This window comes from Rattus norvegicus, chromosome 11, assembly GCF_021556685.1.
Source record: "Rattus norvegicus strain SHRSP/BbbUtx chromosome 11, alternate assembly SHRSP_T2T, whole genome shotgun sequence".
NCBI lineage: Eukaryota > Metazoa > Chordata > Mammalia > Rodentia > Muridae > Rattus > Rattus norvegicus.
This window is the reverse complement of record NC_141544.1, coordinates 84,886,990-84,907,339: the sequence shown is the minus strand read 5'-3', so window position 1 is coordinate 84,907,339 and position 20,350 is coordinate 84,886,990. Positions and strand designations below refer to the sequence as shown.

Sequence of the window (20,350 nt, the reverse complement as noted above, 5' to 3'; positions counted from 1 at the left end):
TGGCATGAAAGTGCAGTGGTTGGCTCTGTCCGACTGTCCAGGTGCTGTGAGCTAATGTCAGTGTAAATGTGTCATTACGTATGTCTGTCCTTCCAGGTGACTCTCAGTGAAGGCCCTCACCACGTGGCCTTGTTTAAAGACAGCTCCCGGGAGTTTGACCTCACCAAGGAGGAAGATGTAAGTAGACTCCGTCTCTGGCTCGCCTGTCGCCTTACAGCCCTGCGTTGTCTAGGACAGTGAGGTGGGGCATTTGTCCTGAATCCTTGTTCTTTTCCTCTCATAGCTTGCAGCGTTAAGACATGAAATCGAACTCCGGATGAGAAAAAATGTGAAAGAAGGTTGTACTGTTAGCCCTGAGGTAAGGCCAGCAATTCACTTCAGCCATGACTTAGGGAAAGGAAGTTTTTGTAGATATTAATAATGTGGATATTAATATGGTATTTAGATTGTAGCTGTTCCAATATGTATAGATACTTTTTTTTCAGTTTTTATTTTATTTTTCTTTTTTGAGACAGTCTCACTATTCAGCCCTGCCTGGCTTAGAACTTACTATGTAGATCAGGCTGTCCTTGAACTCACAGAGATCCGTCTGCCTCACAGATGCTGGGATAAAAGGCATATGTCACCACACTCAGCAGATTTTTTTTTAATGTTCTAAGTAGCATATCATTGTGGAGTGAATTTTCTAGAATAATTACTTTGGGATCAAAAGAAAATAGCTTTTTCTGAAATAAGTATCTAAATGAACAAGATAGAGGATATTCAGAATGTTTATCACCACAAATATCCTTAAGAAGTTCGCCCCTAGAGCTTGATCTTTCTCTTCCTGAACAGACCATATCTTTAAATGTCAAAGGCCCTGGGCTGCAGAGGATGGTGCTGGTGGACTTGCCTGGTGTTATCAACGTAAGTACACGGGAGGTACGTTCCGTTTATTTTCTCTGTGGAGGCTGTCTGTAGTGACTCTTAAAACCTTTTCTTCTAGACTGTGACATCAGGCATGGCTCCCGACACAAAGGAAACTATTTTCAGTATCAGCAAAGCCTACATGCAGAATCCTAACGCCATCATCCTGTGCATTCAAGGTAAGCCCCAGCAGCTTTTCACCGCCGCATGCTTTCCTCTTACATGTGAGCATTGCAGCAGCGCATGCGTCTAAACACGTGCGGCAGACATGTTCCGTTCATTGTTCATTCTGTTGACAAATGGGACCTAAGCTGGGAAGCTTCTGCCACTTTTCATCATTGGAATTTTTATTGGCTACATTCCTAACGTAAACATGTTAAGACTAAATGTTTACAATGAGTAATGATTACACTCTCATGTTTCCTTTTTTTCAGATGGATCTGTAGATGCCGAGCGCAGTATTGTTACAGACTTGGTCAGTCAAATGGATCCGCATGGAAGAAGAACCATATTTGTTTTGACCAAAGTAGACCTGGCAGAAAAAAATGTAGCCAGTCCAAGCAGAGTGAGGGCAAATTCTTTATTATAAGAATGAGAGGGGGGGGAGAGGGAGGGGAAGAGGGAGAGAGAGACAGACAGACAGATACCACACAGACTTTATTTTTTTCCATATGGATTCTAGGAATCTCAGTTAGGTGTTTGCCTTTACAAGGTGAGCGCTTAACCAACTCAGCTATTCCCCTGGATAGAGAATGTAGGCTTTCTCTGGGTGCAGGTCTGGCTTAGGTCATGCTCCTTAGGTATTCAGTGGTAGTTAAAGTTAAAGATTAATCCTGGCTACCATTTACTAGCTGTGTGATCTCGGGGTAAGTTGTTGAGCCTTTCAGTGCTTTAGGCTCCTTATCTGGTCAGAATGAAGACATTTATGATCCGGTCTCTCAGTTTGTGAGGAGTTAAAAATAGTCAGTTATGCACAGTGATCAGAACGGTTCTCTGGCACCAAGTGTCATGTACCTGGTAGCTGGCTTGTTTACAAATGATAAATTATATTCTCTATTCGCCTATAGAACAATGCTTTTGGGTCTACATCCCCACTGCTACTGCACAGGATGTCTCTTTCTGCCTTATACCTGTGGACTTTGCCTCTGTGTCAAGGTCCCCAGGGGCAATGATTCTCTTGTAGACTCCCAGGTCTTACCACATAGTCATACTTGCCTCAAAGACCATTGCAGAGCCATGAAGTAGAAGACGCATAGGGTACAGTCTGGAGGCATCTTCCTTAGGTTCCCAGGAGTCTGTTCCCAGTCACCAGTCAGAGATGGACCCAAATCTCAGATCCTCAGAGGAAAACTGGTTAGCACAAGCCATGTTGCCCAGGAGTGCCAGACAGAGGAAAGCGGGCCTTTCCTGTTGCCCCCTTGGGCCTGCTGTGGCAACTTGTCTTTGAGCCTCTACCCCTCTGCCTTATTTTTAAGAGCAAGGCAGTGCTGCTGTGGCAGTGTTGGTCCTCACGCAAAGAAGGCAAAGCAAAGTAGAACGATGTCTGCGACCTCCATTTCTCCCCCATTGCTTCCATTCCTTTCTCCTCTGGGGTAGTCTCTGAGTTTCCTCTGAGAGGCAGTGGATGCTTACTTCAGGCCTTTCTGTGGCAAAGACCAGAGTCTTTAGCCCAGGTTTAACTTGTCTCACCCAGTGTTAATCTAAACAGTCCTCCGGAAGTAGAAATTCTCATATCATGTGTGAATGATGGATTTATGTGAATATGCTCCTTCCAAGGTCCTGACTCCATATCTCAGCAGATAAAGGCACTGTAGCAAGTCTGACATAGGTTGGGTCTCTGACAGAGAGAGCTAGCTTCCACAGTTGTCTTCTTATCTCTATAAGTATTCCCACACATACATATACAAATAACAAATGTAATTCTTTAATTTCATAGAATAATTTAAGTTTTCAAATATTCAAAGAAACTATAAGGAAAAAGTAATAAAGCTGTTTATTGAGTGCTTCTCTGTGCCAGCTACTATGTTAAGTGTCATTATCTCAAACCCTCTATGACTTTTTATTCAAATTAACTCATTTACTTAAGGTCACATACCTAGTAAATGGCAGAGGAAGAACTCCAAACACAGTCTGACCAGAAGCACGATAATGAATCCTCCCACATTTTAATCTTCGTGTATATATTTTAATAAGATATTTTCAGTATATGTAAGGTACCCCTCAGATAACAATGAGAACACATTTGTGTACTTTTGAGCATAGATGAATGTTCTGGTAAATAATGCATGTCTAGAGTTTTTAACATTTCGCTTCCTAAATCACATGTTGTACTTTTAAAAAGGAAGTGAGTCTATATTTCACATTTGTTTTTCCAATTTATTAAAATAGATACAACAGATAATTGAAGGCAAGCTCTTCCCAATGAAAGCTCTGGGTTATTTTGCTGTCGTAACAGGAAAAGGTATGCAAAGATAGATTATTCTAACTTACTTTTAGTTTGTGTTGTTTCATTTTCTTGATGAAAATTTGGTCACCATCTTTCCTAGGAAACAGCTCTGAAAGCATTGAAGCTATAAGAGAATATGAAGAGGAATTTTTTCAGAATTCAAAACTGCTAAAGTAGGTGTCATAATATTCAACGACTTTACAGCAAGAGCTGTGACCCGGAACTACTTCAGCTTTGTCAGCCATGTCTTGAGCCGTTAGTTTACTGTGCTATCTATCTACGTGGTGGTGTATATCTAACGGGGTGTCCTGGAGTACTCTTGGACAGAACTGGAAGCACTGTACCATGTGGTCCAGTAGACTGCCTCTGTGGATGTGGGCAAAGAGACAATTCTCATTCCTCTTACATTGTTTTCCCTAGAAAGTGATTTTTTAATTAATGTTATTTTTTAAATATGTATGCACATTCCTCTTATAATAATAGAAGTTGGAGTGGGAGGTGACAAAAGGATATTGCTAAATAGATACTGAACCACAAAGGAAAATGGAAGGACTAAAAGAGGAATTGAGTGACACGGAAAGTGTCTCCGTGGAGTTCTGGAAATGGAAAAGCATGCCTGCCTCAGATTGGTCCGGAAGTAAGAATCATCCCTGTAGGCGTAGCCCAGGAACTCTCTCTATTGGAAGGAAGCGACGAGCCTGTAGATCTGCACTGTCCACGGCCGAGCTCACTGGTCGTGTGCACTCGCCACACTGGCCATGGACCTCAGAGCTCAGTGAGTGCTCACCTTGCTGGACAGCTCAGATAGGCCCATTTTCTTCCTTGCAGAAAGCTTTACTGGGCGATGTTAGTGTGAAGTAAGTGCTCCTTTGTCATTCTGACGCACTTTAGCTGTGGTCTCCTGTAGGACAAGCATGCTAAAGGCACACCAGGTGACCACGAGAAATCTAAGCCTTGCCGTGTCAGACTGCTTTTGGAAAATGGTTCGAGAGTCAGTTGAACAACAGGCTGATAGTTTTAAAGGTAAGCTGGCTTCTTAAAGTAAGCCTACAAATCCAGCCATGTGAGTCGACAGTCTTCCAAATTCAGCAGATTTTTACTTCCTTTCTCAGTCAGCAAGTACCTGAGTTACTATTGGACAATATGTGGGAAATGGAGAGGTGCAAACCTGTTGTACAAGACCTGGTTTTCCCTGTCAGAAGCAGCAGGCCTGCAGTAGTGTTTAGAGACGCTCAGCAGCCTGTAGAGAACTTGACCCTCCTGACAGGGGAGACCCTGGGAAGCCTACATTGTCCTGATTCCCTATGCCCACCCTCTCTGCAACCAAGTCTGCTTCCATAGCTTCCATCGGGAAAGTTTACTATCATTCTACTTAGAGCCACAGCAAGTTTGTGTTTTCTTTATTTCCGTTTCACAGAAGAGAGGACAAAGATGCAGAGTAACTTATCCAACCAGCATGCATAGCATTAGAGACCCACGATCTAAATTGCAGCGCCTGACTTTATTCTCCTAGACAGACCCACGATCTAAATTGCAGCGCCTGACTTTATTCTCCTAGACAGACCCACGATCTAAATTGCAGCACCTGACTTTATTCTCCTAGACAGACCCACGATCTAAATTGCCTGACTTTATTCTCCTAGACAGACCCACGATCTAAATTGCCTGACTTTATTCTCCTAGCAGCTGCACTAAACTGCCACAGCCGTGGACTTGGGTGTAAAATTAAGTGGGCAAAACTCCAAGTAAGGAAAATAGTGTAGACAACTGTGATAGTAAATCCAGATGTCAGCACAGACACCCTCAGAAGCCTGGCTCATACGGAAGGTAGAGGGGAGCCTTCACTACTGTGTGAAGCACAGAGCGGTTGGACCTGAGCATCTTCCTTCCTCCACAGCGACTCGCTTCAACCTGGAGACAGAGTGGAAGAACAACTACCCCCGCCTGCGGGAGCTCGACAGGGTAAGAGTCCAAACGCACGCGGTCCTGTCTATGCTTGAACTACTGTGCTCTTTAGAGTTCCTGTTGACCTGCTGAGCTACATCGCTGTGATTTTAATGATGATTACTTAGGAATAGTTGTCTTTCTACAGTAGTAACTATTATAACGTTTTAAAATAATTAGGAATCATAAGATATAAAACATGTTAAAATGTTTTCTGAGAAAGTTATGACTTTTAGTAGTCTTATTGATATATGCCTATGTAATCTAATTTTTGGTTTTATTTTTCATTAGCTTTTTACTTTCTTGGTATTTACCTTAGAAATATAGTCCATTTAATGGGAACTAAATATTCTTTTTCTTTGATTTTAAAATAGCATTAGTTATAAGACCCAGCATTCACTTACTATTACTAATCACTGAATTGTGTGTTGCTTCTTTAGCAATTGTTTTGTGGAAATGTTATGTTTAAAAAACTGCAGTATGACCTGAAAAGAGTAGACAGTGCACCTGCTTCTCGGTCCCTGTCTGAGTAATGACTTTCCTGAAGGAGGTTAGAAGGCCATTTCTTAGTTTCGCGTCTTCAACCCAGAGCTTAGTCGACCACCCTGTCTGTACCCTGCTTTTGGGTATCTCTGAAGGTCGTGACAGGACAGATATAGTGTCTGTGACGATGCTAATTTGTGTCTATGTTGCCTAGAATGAACTATTTGAAAAGGCTAAAAATGAGATCCTCGATGAAGTCATCAGTCTGAGCCAGGTTACTCCAAAGCACTGGTGAGTGGCCATCTTTCCTCGATGTCTTTCACTCTAACGTAGAAGAAAGCAGTGGGTTTTCTTGCCTTTGTTCCTCCTTCAAAATGAAGTAGCCAGAGAATAGAGTGCGTCTCCTTAAAACAGCTGCAGCTGTGGTCTGTCTACTGAGTGTCTGCGCGGTAGCTTACTCAGGGCTCCTGTTGACTCTGGCTTTGGCTCCAGCTTGTCGTCTCCTTGTTCTTAAATACAGACTTGTGATTTCTATAGTCATTTACACATAATTTCATAAAATTGCCACAAAATAACTTGTCAGGACTAGATATTACTAATGGAGAATCGCATCCTAGGGAATATTGTTCTGTTAAGGAAGAATGGTTTGTGCTTTTTAGCTCTCATTCCGGAGCAGAACTGGTCGTTTCTGTAATGGGTATGTGCTGAGCTGTGCACAGGAACATTTTTTAAATTTTATGTATATGAGCACTTTGCCTGCATGTGTCTGTGGCCTACAGAGGCCAGAAGAGGACCCTGAACCTCTAGAACTGGAGTTGCTTACAGTTGTGAGCTGCCCTATGAATGCTGGGACTAGAACTCATATCCTCTGATACAGCCATCAGTGCTCTTAATCACAGTGCCAGCTCTCCAGACCCACTGTGTGGTATTTTATTATTATTGCTTCCCACTTAGATTTTGTTTTTAAGTAGTAAACTGATCCCTTTGAAAATGTGTCATATGAATCCTATGGGAAGCTATGGTCTTCAATTCATGTTTATATAAATGTAGGCATTCTTATTGGAACAGGGCATTATAAGCAACCAGACTAAACCAGACTTGGTAGCCGATACCTAGAATCCTAGCACATAGAAGCCAGAAGCAGGAGGAACACAAATTCTAAGCTATGGGTAATCTTGTAACAACAGCAAGACAGACTACATGTAGTTCAAATGAACTATATATAAAAAGTCCAAAAATGTATAATTGTATTTTAATTAACAAATTACTTATGCCTTGGTTATCTTCTAATAAACGTGTGATATTTAAGAATGTATCACTCTTGATACAAAATATCCTTACCACAATTCAAGATGGATAGATGGATAAGTGGGTGGGTGAGTGGATAGATGGATGGATGGATGGATGGATGGATGGATGGATGGATGGATGGATAACAGACTATCACACTGAGTCACAGTATCAACATCTCGTCCCTTAATTTGTTCTCACCAACTTTCTCATCTCAGCCCCCTTTCCTTCCTTAGTGATGCCCCCTCTTTCTTAAAGTCATCTATATTTGCCACATTTTTAATCTCTCTTTGTTAAGAAAAAGATATCTGATCTTATTTTTACTATTGACTGAGAAATCAAATATATAGGACACAAACTGTTGTGTTTCTTATTTATATTTTAAACCAGTTCAGTGACTCTGTGTAATTCAGTTAGCTCTTGAAATTGCAAGAGAGATACAGTTATATAGATATCTACTTGAGTAAATTTAAAATATATATAAAGTAAAAAGTGCAATAAAAATAAAATAGAAAACTGAGTAAAATTAAAATACTAGTTGCCTTCCTGGGCTGTGTGAGGATAATGTACATAAAACACAATTTATAAATCATGACGAGTGGCCTGAGCACAGTCAGTGGTAGAGCGCCTGCTTAGCCAGCGAAGGCCTGGGTTCTCGTCAGTACTACCGAAAGGAAAAAGCCTACAACTGACAATATTATTTATGACAGGAAAAAATGTGATCCTTCTACAAATTAATTGGTTACCATGAATAAAATTAGCATTGTTTAATGCACAAGGGACTTAGCAGAGTTGTGAAAGGACAAGTGATATTTCCTGTGGAGAAGACCCAGCTGAGAACTACAACACTTGGTGGCGAAGAATCCCTAGCTACCTGATCACGTGACCCTAGCCAGTCCCAGTCTTCACCATTCATGCTGTAGTGGATTTAACTACATTATACCAAAGGTACTTCAGGAGTATAGTTGAGATCACCTTAGACCACTATTGTCAACCTCCTAATGCTGCAGCCATTTAATACAGTCCCTCATGTTGCAACCCTCAAATTATTTTTGCTACTTCACAACTAATTTTGCTACTATTATGAATCGTAATATAAATGTCTGATATGCATAGGCTGCCCCTGTGTTTCCCTGTATCAGTCCACTACCCCAAGAGGTCACACCCCACAGGTTGAGAACTGCTCCCTTCGAAGTTTTTGTTGGTATTACTTAACGGCATAATGGCATTACATGGCACGTTAAGATGGGTGGATGCCTTAACTCTGTGAATTATTGAAGGCCTAGATGCACTGTGTGTCCTAATGGGATAATTCATTATTTACTCACAAACATTCTGTATACTTTACTCATATTTTAAGAAAGGAGTCCCGGGGGTTCACTTTGAAATATAGTGTGTTACAGTGTAAATACACACAGTGCATTTGTCCAGCAATGCACATGATCTTTAAATTTAGCTACTGATGTTAAATAAGATGTGGGTGCACCATTAACATATAACCATCTTTAGCATAATAAATGGCTGGTTTTATAGAAATATACTTTTATGAAATCAGTATTGTGGTGTGCATATACATAATGCCAATAAGTTTACTTTGATTAATTTAAAAGACGAAAACAAAAATGGGCAAAGCATAGTTAATCCCCTGATTCAAATGTGAGGAGTCTGAAATTTATCGTATCTTAATGTGAAACTTAAGAATGGGTTGGTGAGGGTTTGGGGATTTAGCTCAGTGGTAGAGCGCTTGCCTAGCAAGCACAAGGCCCTGGGTTCGGTCCCCAGCTCCGGAAAAAAAAAAAAAAAAAAAAAGAATGGGTTGGTGTTAAGTAAAGACGACAGCAAGGGTATTGCAGAGCCAGCCGGTGAGAGGAAGAAAGAAAACGTCCATGCCAGTGGCTTCCTCACAGAGACAGCAGGAGCTGTGAGCAAGTTAGTTAAGGCCGTTCAAGTGGAGAGCCTGTGAGCAAGGAAACACGTAAGAGGTCATGTGACTTGAACATGGGCGGTGGTAGTGGTCAGGTGGGAGAGATTGTTGCAGCGAGAGATTGTTGCAGCATTTAACGTGTGACAAGGAAAACAGAACAGACAGGTACTCTTCCCGTCGTCAAGTGCTGTGTCGTCAAGTGCCGTGTCCTCCCATGCCCGCCCCTTTTCGGGAACTGGATAGCACCTGAACACTGGTGAGCACAGCAAGGTGAAGCCAGCAGCAGGGCTCAGTGCAGGCAGCAGGGACGGCTCAGATCACACTGTAGTATTGGTTTTCTTGTCAGTTTTTGTTTTGGTTTGTTTTGTTTCTTGTATCTTTTAACAGTAGGACTTATTTCAGTGGAAGCCAAATAAATACTTTCTTGAGATTTTAAGTATTCACATACTAGAAATGGTTGTCTTTTCTCACTTAGATATCTTATTCTTAAAGCATACTTTAAAGAGCAGAATTTTCAGCTTAAGTGTGCATCTTTTGTTCTATTGCCTTAGTCACAAAGTGCTAAAACATTTTATATGGTGACATCCCATGCCTCTGTGCTTTCTAACACCGTTTGTTAAATTGTAAAAATTCTATCAAAACCTTTCAGCCTCGGATGCATAAACATTTACAGTGAATAGACTGTAATAAGGACTATGTAAATGAGCACACGAGAACACACTCGGAAGGGTTCTTTATTAGACACATCAAGCCACAGAGACACGGCACTGTAAATCCGCTAGACAGCCTGAGAGTTGAGACAGGGCTGTGCGTATAGAGTGTCTGGGTTCCTCCTTCTCTGGTGGGGGGAATGTAAAGGGGGCTTGAGGGGGTCTTAAAAACTAAAGCACCATGATTCCAACCTCCAGATGAATACCCACGGAGGGAAAACACTCCTCCTCTCGGAGGTTCACGACCACCCAGGAACGGGTGGACACATAAGCCAGTGGACACAATTGATGTTGCTTAGCAACAAAAAGATGTAAAATAGAACCGGGTGTGGTGACACAAGCCTTTAATCCCAGCACTCAGGAGGCAGAGACAGGGAGATCTCTGGGTTCGAGGCCAGCCTGGTCTATAGGGTGAGTTACAGGACAGCCAGGATTACATACTAAACCGTCTCTCTCGAGAAACAAACAAACAAAAGAGAAGTGAAATAGTAATACATACACCACAGATCTCAAGATGTAGGGGAAAGAAGGTAGGTAGACCAATACATGCTGCGGGATTACATTTATGTGAAGGTCTAGAAAATACAAAGTAATGTAGTAACAGCAAGTAGAGTGGCTACAGGCCTGATGAGAGGTGTGTCTTTGTTTCCTCTGATCCACAGATGTATATATATCCCAAGTTTTTCAGTGTGTGCAGTAATTCCTGTTGCTAGTGACACTTCCGTCAAGCTCTTTAAAAATTTAATGCTCTACTGGCTTTCTTGAAACTTCTTAACTGCAGGGAGGAGATCCTTCAGCAGTCCCTGTGGGAACGAGTGTCAACGCATGTGATCGAGAACATCTACCTCCCAGCTGCCCAGACCATGAACTCAGGAACATTCAACACCACAGTGGACATCAAGCTTAAACAGTGGACTGACAAGCAGCTTCCTAATAAAGCAGTCGAGGTTAGGATATAGTATAAATGGGAAAGAAGCATTGTCTGGAGGCCATAGGTGCTGTGGATTGTGGGTCTGTCTGCCTCACAGTCACTGTCTTTCTCTGGGGCCATAACTTAATGTGAGCTCCTGCTTCTCCGTTGGAGCTAACCGTGGCATCGTTTTCAGTTGCTGTTTACATGAACGTTGGCTAATCGGAATCCCTAAAGGCCTTGCTTCTAATGTTTAATAAAACCAGCAAAACTGGCTTGAAGGTGAACTATCTTAAACCTCTGTGAATCGAGCTGCTGTAAGGAATGTCTTTAGATGGGGCTGGGGATTTAGCTCAGTGGTAGAGCGCTTACCTAGGAAGCACAAGGCCCTGGGTTCGGTCCCCAGCTCCGAAAAAAAGAACCAAAAAAAAAAAAAAGGAATGTCTTTAGATGGACTACACATTACTGCTTTTACATTTTCTCCAAGACCTACAACACTTACTTATATATTAAGTTAGGGTCTTACTAGTTTTCACTAGGAATCACTTGCAAAACTATAGCACCTTAAAGAATCCATTTCTGCCTCATGGTGTCTTTGCCTGACCACTTGAAAACTGACAGGTGCCCTGCTTGCTTAACCTTCCTTGCTTAAGGCCCGTTACTACTCTTGGTCTGAGAGGCCAGGGTCGATATCAGGACTGGGTGAGTTAGTGTGTAAAATACTCAGGTAACACCCGCCACTCACAGGAGCCACTCAGGATTATCTGCTGTATGGACGGTTTGTCCAGCCTCGTTCCAGCTGAGCCAGTTTCTCCTGCACTCTGAAGAGTTACTCAAAGACTTATGGTCAATGCCTTGGAAATGGCATTGGCTGTCCTGCCCCGCCTGACCTCATCAGTGTTCTGGGTGTGTCCTGAGATGGGACATTTGCAAATGGCCAGAACTTGCAGTGGTGAAACTAGCCATCGTCATCATTGCGCCAGTAATCCCGTCTTTCTGCCTTCTACCCTGGCTTTATGTTGCGGGGAGGAGCGGAGCTGCTGAGGATAAGAGCTTAGATTCATTCCCATCTCACAGGGCTTGGTGGTACTCGCCTGTAGCCCTGACTCTGGGGAGCCTTGCCTCGAGTGCACAACCAACAAAACACAAACCGCCTAACCCCGCCATTGAGCTGTGCGTTCAGGTTGTGATTACTTTGGCCCTGTGGTCTTCTTTTTGCAGTTGAGATGAATAAAAGTCAGCCAAGCCACAAAGCTGAAGCTTAAGTACTTTGTGGTACTTGAAGCTTTAATATGAATCTTTGCTTGCGGGCACAAATGAAAAGATGACCGGCTCCGTGAGTAACAACTTCAGCTTGGAGTTGTGTAGAAGCAGCAGGCAGACGCAGATGTGTTATTGGTTAAAATAAGTGAAGTCAATGTGTTGGCAATCTCGGGGTGTAGGGCTCATGTAGAGGAGCCCACCCAGCAAGCGGTGTCCTGTAGAACTGGGGCTTGGTTATTTCCAGGTTGTTCTCAAGCACTGGAGGTACAGATGTGTTTGAGAAATCTCAGTTTTTTAAATTGGCAGCATTTTTTTAAACGGTGCCTCTGTGTGTTACCCTGCCTGTCCTGAAACTTGCTCTAGGCTAACCTTGAACTCACAGAGATCACCGACCACTGCCTGAGTGCCAGGATTAAAGGTGTGCGCCGCTGTGCCCAGCGTGCTGCCTTATTATTAGTGTGCTTGAGCTTATCAGTGGACAAGCATTTCCTGATTGTGGTTCATGTGCTTTTCATGTTGCATAGTTAATAAGAGTAAGCTATTTCTTTTATATCTAGGTTGCTTGGGAGACCCTACAAGACGAATTTTCCCGCTTCATGACAGAACCCAAAGGAAAGGAACACGATGACATATTTGACAAACTTAAGGAGGCTGTGAAGGAGGAGAGTATCAAGCGGCACAAATGGAACGACTTCGCAGAAGACAGCTTGGTATGCAGACCTGTCGAACTCGCGTAGTGCAGGCTGCTGCTTACGTAGCCCTCAGTGTTCTGATTTCAGCCACAGCCAAATAAAAGGAGCTGCTGCCTTTCTGTGGGAGTAACCTACGGTTAAGTGGCTGTTGTTTGATATTTACAAAGTTGTCAGTTTAAATAAAATTGCTGATGCGTGGGACATAAGTTAAATCAGTTTCCACCCGGCCGTTTCAGAGGGTCATCCAGCACAACGCTCTGGAGGACCGGTCCATATCAGATAAGCAACAGTGGGACGCAGCCATCTACTTCATGGAAGAGGCACTTCAAGGTCGTCTCAAGGATAGTAAGTAGGGACGTGAGCTCTTGAGTTGTAAGCATTATAAAATATAATCAGTGGGCAGAACACTTGCTGTGAAAGCCTGATCCTCTGGGTGGATCCCTGAGCCCAAGTGGAAACAGAACAGACTCCCAAAAGTTGTCCTCTGACCGCCACTCGTGCACTGTGGTGTATGTACTTCCAAATTCACACATATATCATTAAAATGTTTCTTTATTTTAGTTAATTTCATATTAATACAAATTTATGATTAATAATTTATGAACATTGATAATTATAATTCACAGCCTTGGTAAGCGATAAAATTCCTACTGAATTAATTTTTATCTTTGTTGTAGCTGAAAATGCTATTGAAAACATGATCGGGCCAGACTGGAAAAAGAGGTGGATATACTGGAAGAATCGGACCCAAGAGCAGGTAGGAACAGAAATACCTGTGTTCTTGTGCTGGCAATTTGCTCATGGTATATATGGTTTGCTGGTGTGGTTTTCTGTAACCCCGGCTGGCCTTGAACACACAGTTCTGCCTCAGCCTCTTATTTGCTGAGATGACAGGCTACCCCAAAAGACTCCAACAGACTGCATGAGCGCCTATGACTGCAAGGCTCTAGGGAGGTGGAGACAGGAGATTCTCTGGGGCCACTGACTGCCAGCCTGGCTCTAAGTTCACTGGGAAAGCCTGTCTGAGGGAATAGGGTGAAGAGTAACAGCATAGGGCATCTAATGTCTTCCTCTGACCTATGCCCACGGGGCCAGCAACCATACACCAGGACCACACACACATTACATGTGTACACAGTCTTCTGTAGCATGGCTCTACAAGATTCTTTAGAATTTTAGTTGCATTATTAGCCTTTCTAAAATGCAGTTAATCTGTTTTATTAAAAGATTAAAAAAAAGAAAATGTGCTTCCTTTATGGTGACTGCTTTGTTCATTTCAGTTCCATCATTGAGGTTCAAAAAAGAATAGTTGGGCTAGAGAGATAGCTCAGTAGTTAAAACACTTGCTGTCTTATAGATGGCCTGGGTTAAATCAGTTCCCAGCACCCAAGGGACAGCTCACACCCAGCCTCTAACTCTAGTTCAAGGGAACTGACTTCCTCATCTGGCCTCTGAGGGCACCAGACACACACATGGTGCACATGTGTATATGCAAGCAAAACACATGTATACATGGTAGAATAAATAAAATCTTTTAAAATAAAGAGCAGTTGTAAACAAAAGTATTAAACAAAGGATATGTGACAATTGTAATTAGGAAGAATACAGATTTTTTTTCTAATTATCTGTAGATGTTTCTGTTGGATGCTTATTTAAACTATTTTACCTTTTTGTAGTAATTTTTGTTAATGTGCATACAAACTAAATATGAAAATTCAGACAGGAAGTATGATAGAACTCTTCCTCTAGTAAACGTTGAGTGAGCACTTCAGAAAAACAAGTGGCAAAGCGAATTATAAACAACTTTAAAAATTGGGAAACTGTGGGTCATCCCCACAGCCTTTTTTATTCCCTCATATAGTCTGTTTGTCTGTCTGTCTTTTTGTGTGTCTGTCTGTTTTTTTGTTTGAGACAGAGTCTCCCTGTGTGTCCTAGAACTAGTTCTGTAGTCCAGGCTGGCCTCGAAGTCCTAGAGATCGACCTGCCTCTGCCTCCTGAGGGCTGGGATTAAAGGCGTTCATTTCTTAAAGGGAAGTGCATAAGCAGACTATAGAGTCCACATATATAAATGAATAAATAAAAGTAATAAGAAAAGAGGTGGTGTCCAGTCTACTGGCTGTGGTTTCCTGTGTCCACTGGAATCTGCTTAATTAGCAAAACCTGTGCTGAAATGTGGGGAAATTCAGAGGTAAAGAGAATACTCGTAAAGAGCATACCCTTTTTTCTTTGTTTTTATTTACATTTTAAATGAAATATATGACTGAAACCCTGTTTCTTTTCCAGTGTCCCCTTCTTCTTGTTTCGTAAGCTCCCTAAATTAAGTGACTTGACCCTGAGTCAGCAATTGTCTGTTCTCACTGTTACCCAGGTGGGCTGAGAAAAGGTCTGTCTAAAAGAACGTGCAGGGCTCTCAATCATAGGAGTATGACCTGGGACACAGGAAGAAACTGATTAGAAACAGCTGGTGTGTGGCAGATTACGTCAACCTTGGGCAGGACGCCTCCAGAACAATCGATTTGACCATAGTACTTACCCCAGTAACTATTGGTATATAGACTAAGCAAACAGAGAGATGAGACAACTCTTATCAGAGTTGGATTTCTCTAGAATCCTGTAGAAGAAGCAGTAAATTCATTTTAAGGCCATTGCAAAGGATCTGTACAACTAGAAGAGGAATCTGGAAGCCCTTCCTAGATGAGCCTTCACTCCTACCTCTACCCTAGGTTTGGGACAGCATGTAAAAGATTGAGGCTGATGGTTTAGATAGAAGAGAAAGGATACCAGGATCACCTGGGAGGAGTTTGTGTACCAATTCGTCCTTTTCTTTTAAACTGCGACTAGATCCAGTTCTCGTTCCCTAATCTATCCTTCCACTCCCAATTAGACAGTGCTCCTGTGGCCCTCTTACCTCGGAGATACAGTGGGAAGCATAGCTCAGAAGAGGCGGAAGGGAGCCCCAGGTCAGTTTAGATAGCTGTGTACAGTTCCTGCTGCCTTCGTGAATGACAAGACGTAGCAAGAAAAGATTTTCCTTTGTTAAAGATGAGAGACCCAGGGGGGCTGGCGAGTTAAGTAGTTAGGAGCCCCTTCCACTCTTCTGGAGTTTAGTTCCCAGAAATCATGTTCCGGGGATTCTGTGCTGCCTTCTGGCCTGTGTGCACCCACACTCAGGTGGTAAACACACACACACACACACACACACACACACACACACACACCCCAGAATAGTAAAAATAAGTGTGTGTTTTTTTGTTTTTTTTTTTTTTTTTAATGAGAACCCATGCTGTTTTATGCCTTTTATGTAACCTTTCTTTAGTCTTGTAGGAAAATCCCACTCTGAAACATCTCACTGTGTCAGTGGAACAGATAGCCAGGGTAATGAGGAAGAAGTTTTCTGTGAAAGGGATGTTGTTTTAGCAGTGCATTGGTGATGATGAGAGTGGAGGTGTGAAAGCACAGGTCCTGCTTCCCACACATACTGCGTAGAATAGAGCTGTGGAAATGGCCCAGGAAATTTGCACTTTTGTCCACAGCTGGTGAATTGCAAAATATAGTTTCAGGCGAGTTCTCTTACAGATTAGTGATGTTACTAGTGATTTGAAGCTCATGCTTCAAATCCACATCAGAATAAAGAATTGAAAAATAACAAGACAAACTGAGTTGGCCAATGTAAGAGTCTTGTTTTGAAACTAGCATGTATGTTTTCTTCCTCTGCTGAGATTAATATGTTGCAAAGAAGAGGCAGAAGTGAATTAAGAGTACTGTAGGAATGGTTTGAAGTATGAGTTCTTTAATGGAAAAGCATCAAACTCCTCACTTGATATTTCATTGATTAGAACAGAAACACTTCACAAAGTCTAAGTCCTTCTAGGCATTTATAGAATATTGCTTTTTCCCCACATGGGTCCACATAGACACATTTACTTACACAAAAATTATACTCTACAGTCAAGAATGAAAGTCTGTCCTAAGGAGCCTGGTGCTTTAATTTCACCAATGAAACACTGTGCCACAAGTAAGATTCTAGGATTAATCATTCCTAAGACAAGTGGCTCTCCGTTCATAGGCCTCCTGGTTTGTATCTTTTCTTACTGTAATTAACAGTAGTAATGCAATAGTAATACGCTTATCAAAAGGGGCTGCTGTTATCGCACGGACCAAGTTTAAACTGTCTAAACAGCCTTCTTTTGACCTGTTAAAGTGTGTTCACAATGAAACCAAGAATGAATTGGAAAAGATGCTGAAGGTTAATGATGAACACCCAGCTTATCTTGCAAGTGATGAGATTACCACAGTCCGGAAGAACCTGGAATCTCGAGGAGTCGAAGTCGATCCAAGCCTGGTAAGAAATACTATCAAAGAGTTGGTGATTTGGCTTAGAGATAGATTGCTTGTCTAGCAACACAAGGCCTTGGGTTCAAGCCTCAGCTCAAACAAAAAAAAAAAAAAAAATCCAGATGTGGGGACAGGCACAACACTTGGAATCTGGGGCAGGAACTGAAGGTCATCCTGTGCTAAAGGGAGGCTGGAGTAGGACTCCACTAGCTCTGTCTCAGAAAAAGAAAGGGGATGGAGGTCAGCTCTCTGAGTCAGTGCTCCTTGCAGTGCAGTACTCCTGCCTCTAATGAGTTACGGAAAGATTTGAGTGCTGCGTTCTACTGTTCTCCTGTGCACATTTACTGCCTTAATGATAGTCATCTTGATGAATATGAAGAATAGCAAGTTTAATTTCCGTTTGCTTTTTACAGGGGAACTTGATAAATTCAGATTTAGAAATTTGGGTCCCTACAGAAGGGATAAAAGACTTCCAGACCTTGCCTCAGCTCCATTCTTCAGTTTTAGAGTACAGTTCACTTCTATCTAAATATGGCCCATTCATAGAGACAGATATTTGTGTGTGTGTGTGTGTGTGTGTGTGTGTGTGTGTGTGTGTGTGTGTGTGTGTGTGTGTTGAGAGAATGGGAGGGGTGGTTTGTTCGTTTGTTTTAGATAATTTCTCACTCTATAGCCTTGGATGTCTGGCTGGCCACAAACTCACAAAGATTTACCTAAGTTCTCCGCCAGCATAAAGGGGCATGCCACCATTCCCAGCAACATAGGTAACACAGTGATTACAGCCAATGTAACTCAGTTAGGTACAAGTAGTGGAGGGGGAATATGCATTTTGCTATTTTATTGAATTGGGTAAGACCTTTGGGTCCTATTTCATTTTCCTCATTCTGATGATAAATATGAGGACAAACTCTACATGTTAGGCCACCATTTTCCTTGCTTCATGGTGCTTGTTTGCAGCTTCTTTTTAGAACCCCTGGCTGCCCTGGAACCCACTCTGTAGACCCAGCTGGCATCCAAATCATAAAAACCATTTGCTCTGCCTCCTCAGTGTGTACACCACCACCCAGCAGCAGCAAATGTTTTAACTCTTTTTTTTTCCTTTAGATTTATTTATTTTATGCATATGAATACACTGTCGCTGTCTTCAGACACACCAGAAGAGGCATCGGATCCCATTACAGATGGTTGTGAGCCACCATGTGGTTGTTGGGAATTGAACTCAGGACCTCTGGAAGAGCAGTCAGTGCTCTTAACCACTGAGCCATCTCTCCAGCCTGGACTGAAAATCTTTAAAAGTTAACTAACTTAAGGGCTGAAGAGAGTTCAGCTGTTAAGAACACTTGTTCTGACAGAAGACCTGGTCTGGTCCCTGGCATCATTAACTAATATCCCTACCTGCAGTTCCAGAGTATCCAACAGCCTCTGCAGGCCCAGCACTCATGTGCACAGGCAGACATAGAGGCAAACACCCGTGCACATAAAATAAAAATAAATCTTTAAAAAGGAAAAAAGTTTCTGTGAAACTCAAGCTGGGATTAAGGGAGAGCAGCACCCTGCTGGGCAACAGCTTTCCTGTTTGTTTTGTTTATGAGACAGGATTCTCTCTGCCCTGCAACTCCATCTGTAGACCAGGTTGGCCTCGAACTTGGAGATCCACCCCTTGGTTAACTTTTAAAAGCCAATCTTGTCTACACCTAACTTTTAGTGGTCAACAGCATCTATCCTAACATTGATTTCTCTTTTCTCATTTTAGATTAAGGATACTTGGCATCAAGTCTATAGAAGACATTTCCTAAAAACAGCTCTAAATCACTGTAACCTTTGTCGGAGAGGTTTTTATTACTACCAGAGGCATTTTATAGACTCTGAGGTGAGCTTTCACAAAGAAAAGAAGTAATTCTTAGCAATAAGTAAAATGTAAACTTTAGTTTTACTATGAATTTTAAGCCCCGGAAGAAAAGAATGCGTAACTCATAAAGAATAAGCTTTTATCTTGTCAGAGATTTGCCACTTTAACAGTAACTGGCTTCCGTGTGTATCATCAGCAGGGGCTGTAAGAATGTGGAAAGAGACAGTCTTGAACCCCAGAATGACTGGGAACAGTTTTGTGTTTATATAAGAGGAGGATGTGTAGAACATAGCCATTGGCATGTGTGCTGGGGATCGTATAGTAATCCTACTTTACCATGCAGTTTTTGTGTCATAATTATTTTCTCATATCACTGAAATCCTGCTTTCTCTAAAAGAACTAGACGTTCTTAAAATGGACATGGCCCTCATACCTTTTAAAGTAACCACTAGGGGGCAGCAGACGTATGCCTTTTGACATTTTCTCGTAAGAAAAATGTTTTAAAATAGCCCTTGAAAAGCTCTGCTAATCTTGTGTTGTTACTAAACTGAAGCTTCTCAGTGCTTTTCTGGGTTTATTTCAGCTCAAAAGAAGTGCGTGCGTGCGTGCGTGCGTGCGTGCGTGCGTATGTGCTTATTAGATAAGCACTGACATTCTGACTAAGCCGTAGAAAAGTAAGTTCTATGTAATTAATAAAGCTGTGTTTCTAATTTCATCCGATCTTAACGGCTGCTCCAGCTGGAGTGCAACGACGTGGTCCTGTTCTGGCGAATACAGCGCATGCTCGCTATCACTGCCAACACGCTGAGGCAGCAGCTGACAAACACCGAAGGTGAGGTGACTCCGAAAGCTCAGGTCGCTAGAAGGTCCTTAGCATCATAGTTTGCTTTGAAATATTAATTAAAAAATAGGTTACAATTAGAAAGTGATGGGGATAGAAGATGCTATCAATCTACTTTCATCAGATAAAAATTATAAAAAGAGAGGCGTCCCTATCATTCCTTTGTGTTTGGGGTTTGTATGTCCGTCTGTTATGGCTTAAGAATATGTCATCCTCAGACTGTGAATAAGGTTTATGCTGATAAACGTACTAGAGAATGAGAAATGTGAGTGCAAGGGAATAACCAACATGGTGATGCTTATTTTCATTGTATCAGGAAAATTTTCATTCTGTAAATTCATCAAAACTACTTTTCTGGGTTTTTGTTTACTTTGAACAGTTAGGCGGCTAGAGAAAAACGTTAAAGAGGTATTAGAAGATTTTGCTGAAGACGGCGAGAAGAAGGTTAAATTGCTTACTGGCAAACGAGTTCAGCTGGCAGAAGATCTCAGTAAGTATTTTCTCCTACCCCAGCTCCCTGGATCCCTTCCACATCCTCATGTCTCCGGACCCATTTAATCTCAAACTTAAAGAAAAGTACAGCCACCTATGAAGAACATGTTTTATTCTGAATTGTTAAAATAAGACATTGACCTAAAATCACTTCCAAATACTTGAATGTGGGTTTCCTAGGAATAAAGATTTTTCTCCTAGCAACTCACAAAATCAGGGTGTCAGCTAATCCTTAGACCTCATTCATCTCCTACTCGGTATTGTC

General features: G+C 42.0%; 1 protein-coding gene across 7 annotated transcripts in view; it reads left to right on the top strand.

Annotated features, from left to right (window-relative positions):
* Opa1 (OPA1, mitochondrial dynamin like GTPase) overlaps positions 1–20,350 on the top strand; it is a 76,975-nt gene that overhangs the window by 32,622 nt on the left and 24,003 nt on the right. For 6 of the 7 annotated variants that reach the window (XM_087575368.1, NM_133585.4, NM_001433908.1 and 3 more), the window contains 18 exon segments: positions 97–177; positions 284–358; positions 835–906; positions 986–1,085; positions 1,341–1,471; positions 3,295–3,367; positions 3,453–3,525; positions 4,260–4,375; positions 5,250–5,314; positions 5,994–6,070; positions 10,485–10,650; positions 12,434–12,586; positions 12,805–12,913; positions 13,246–13,325; positions 16,770–16,910; positions 18,657–18,773; positions 19,491–19,584; positions 19,973–20,083. In XM_087575368.1, the coding sequence (XP_087431494.1) occupies positions 97–177; positions 284–358; positions 835–906; positions 986–1,085; positions 1,341–1,471; positions 3,295–3,367; positions 3,453–3,525; positions 4,260–4,375; positions 5,250–5,314; positions 5,994–6,070; positions 10,485–10,650; positions 12,434–12,586; positions 12,805–12,913; positions 13,246–13,325; positions 16,770–16,910; positions 18,657–18,773; positions 19,491–19,584; positions 19,973–20,083 (1,834 nt within the window). 7 annotated transcript variants of the gene reach the window in all.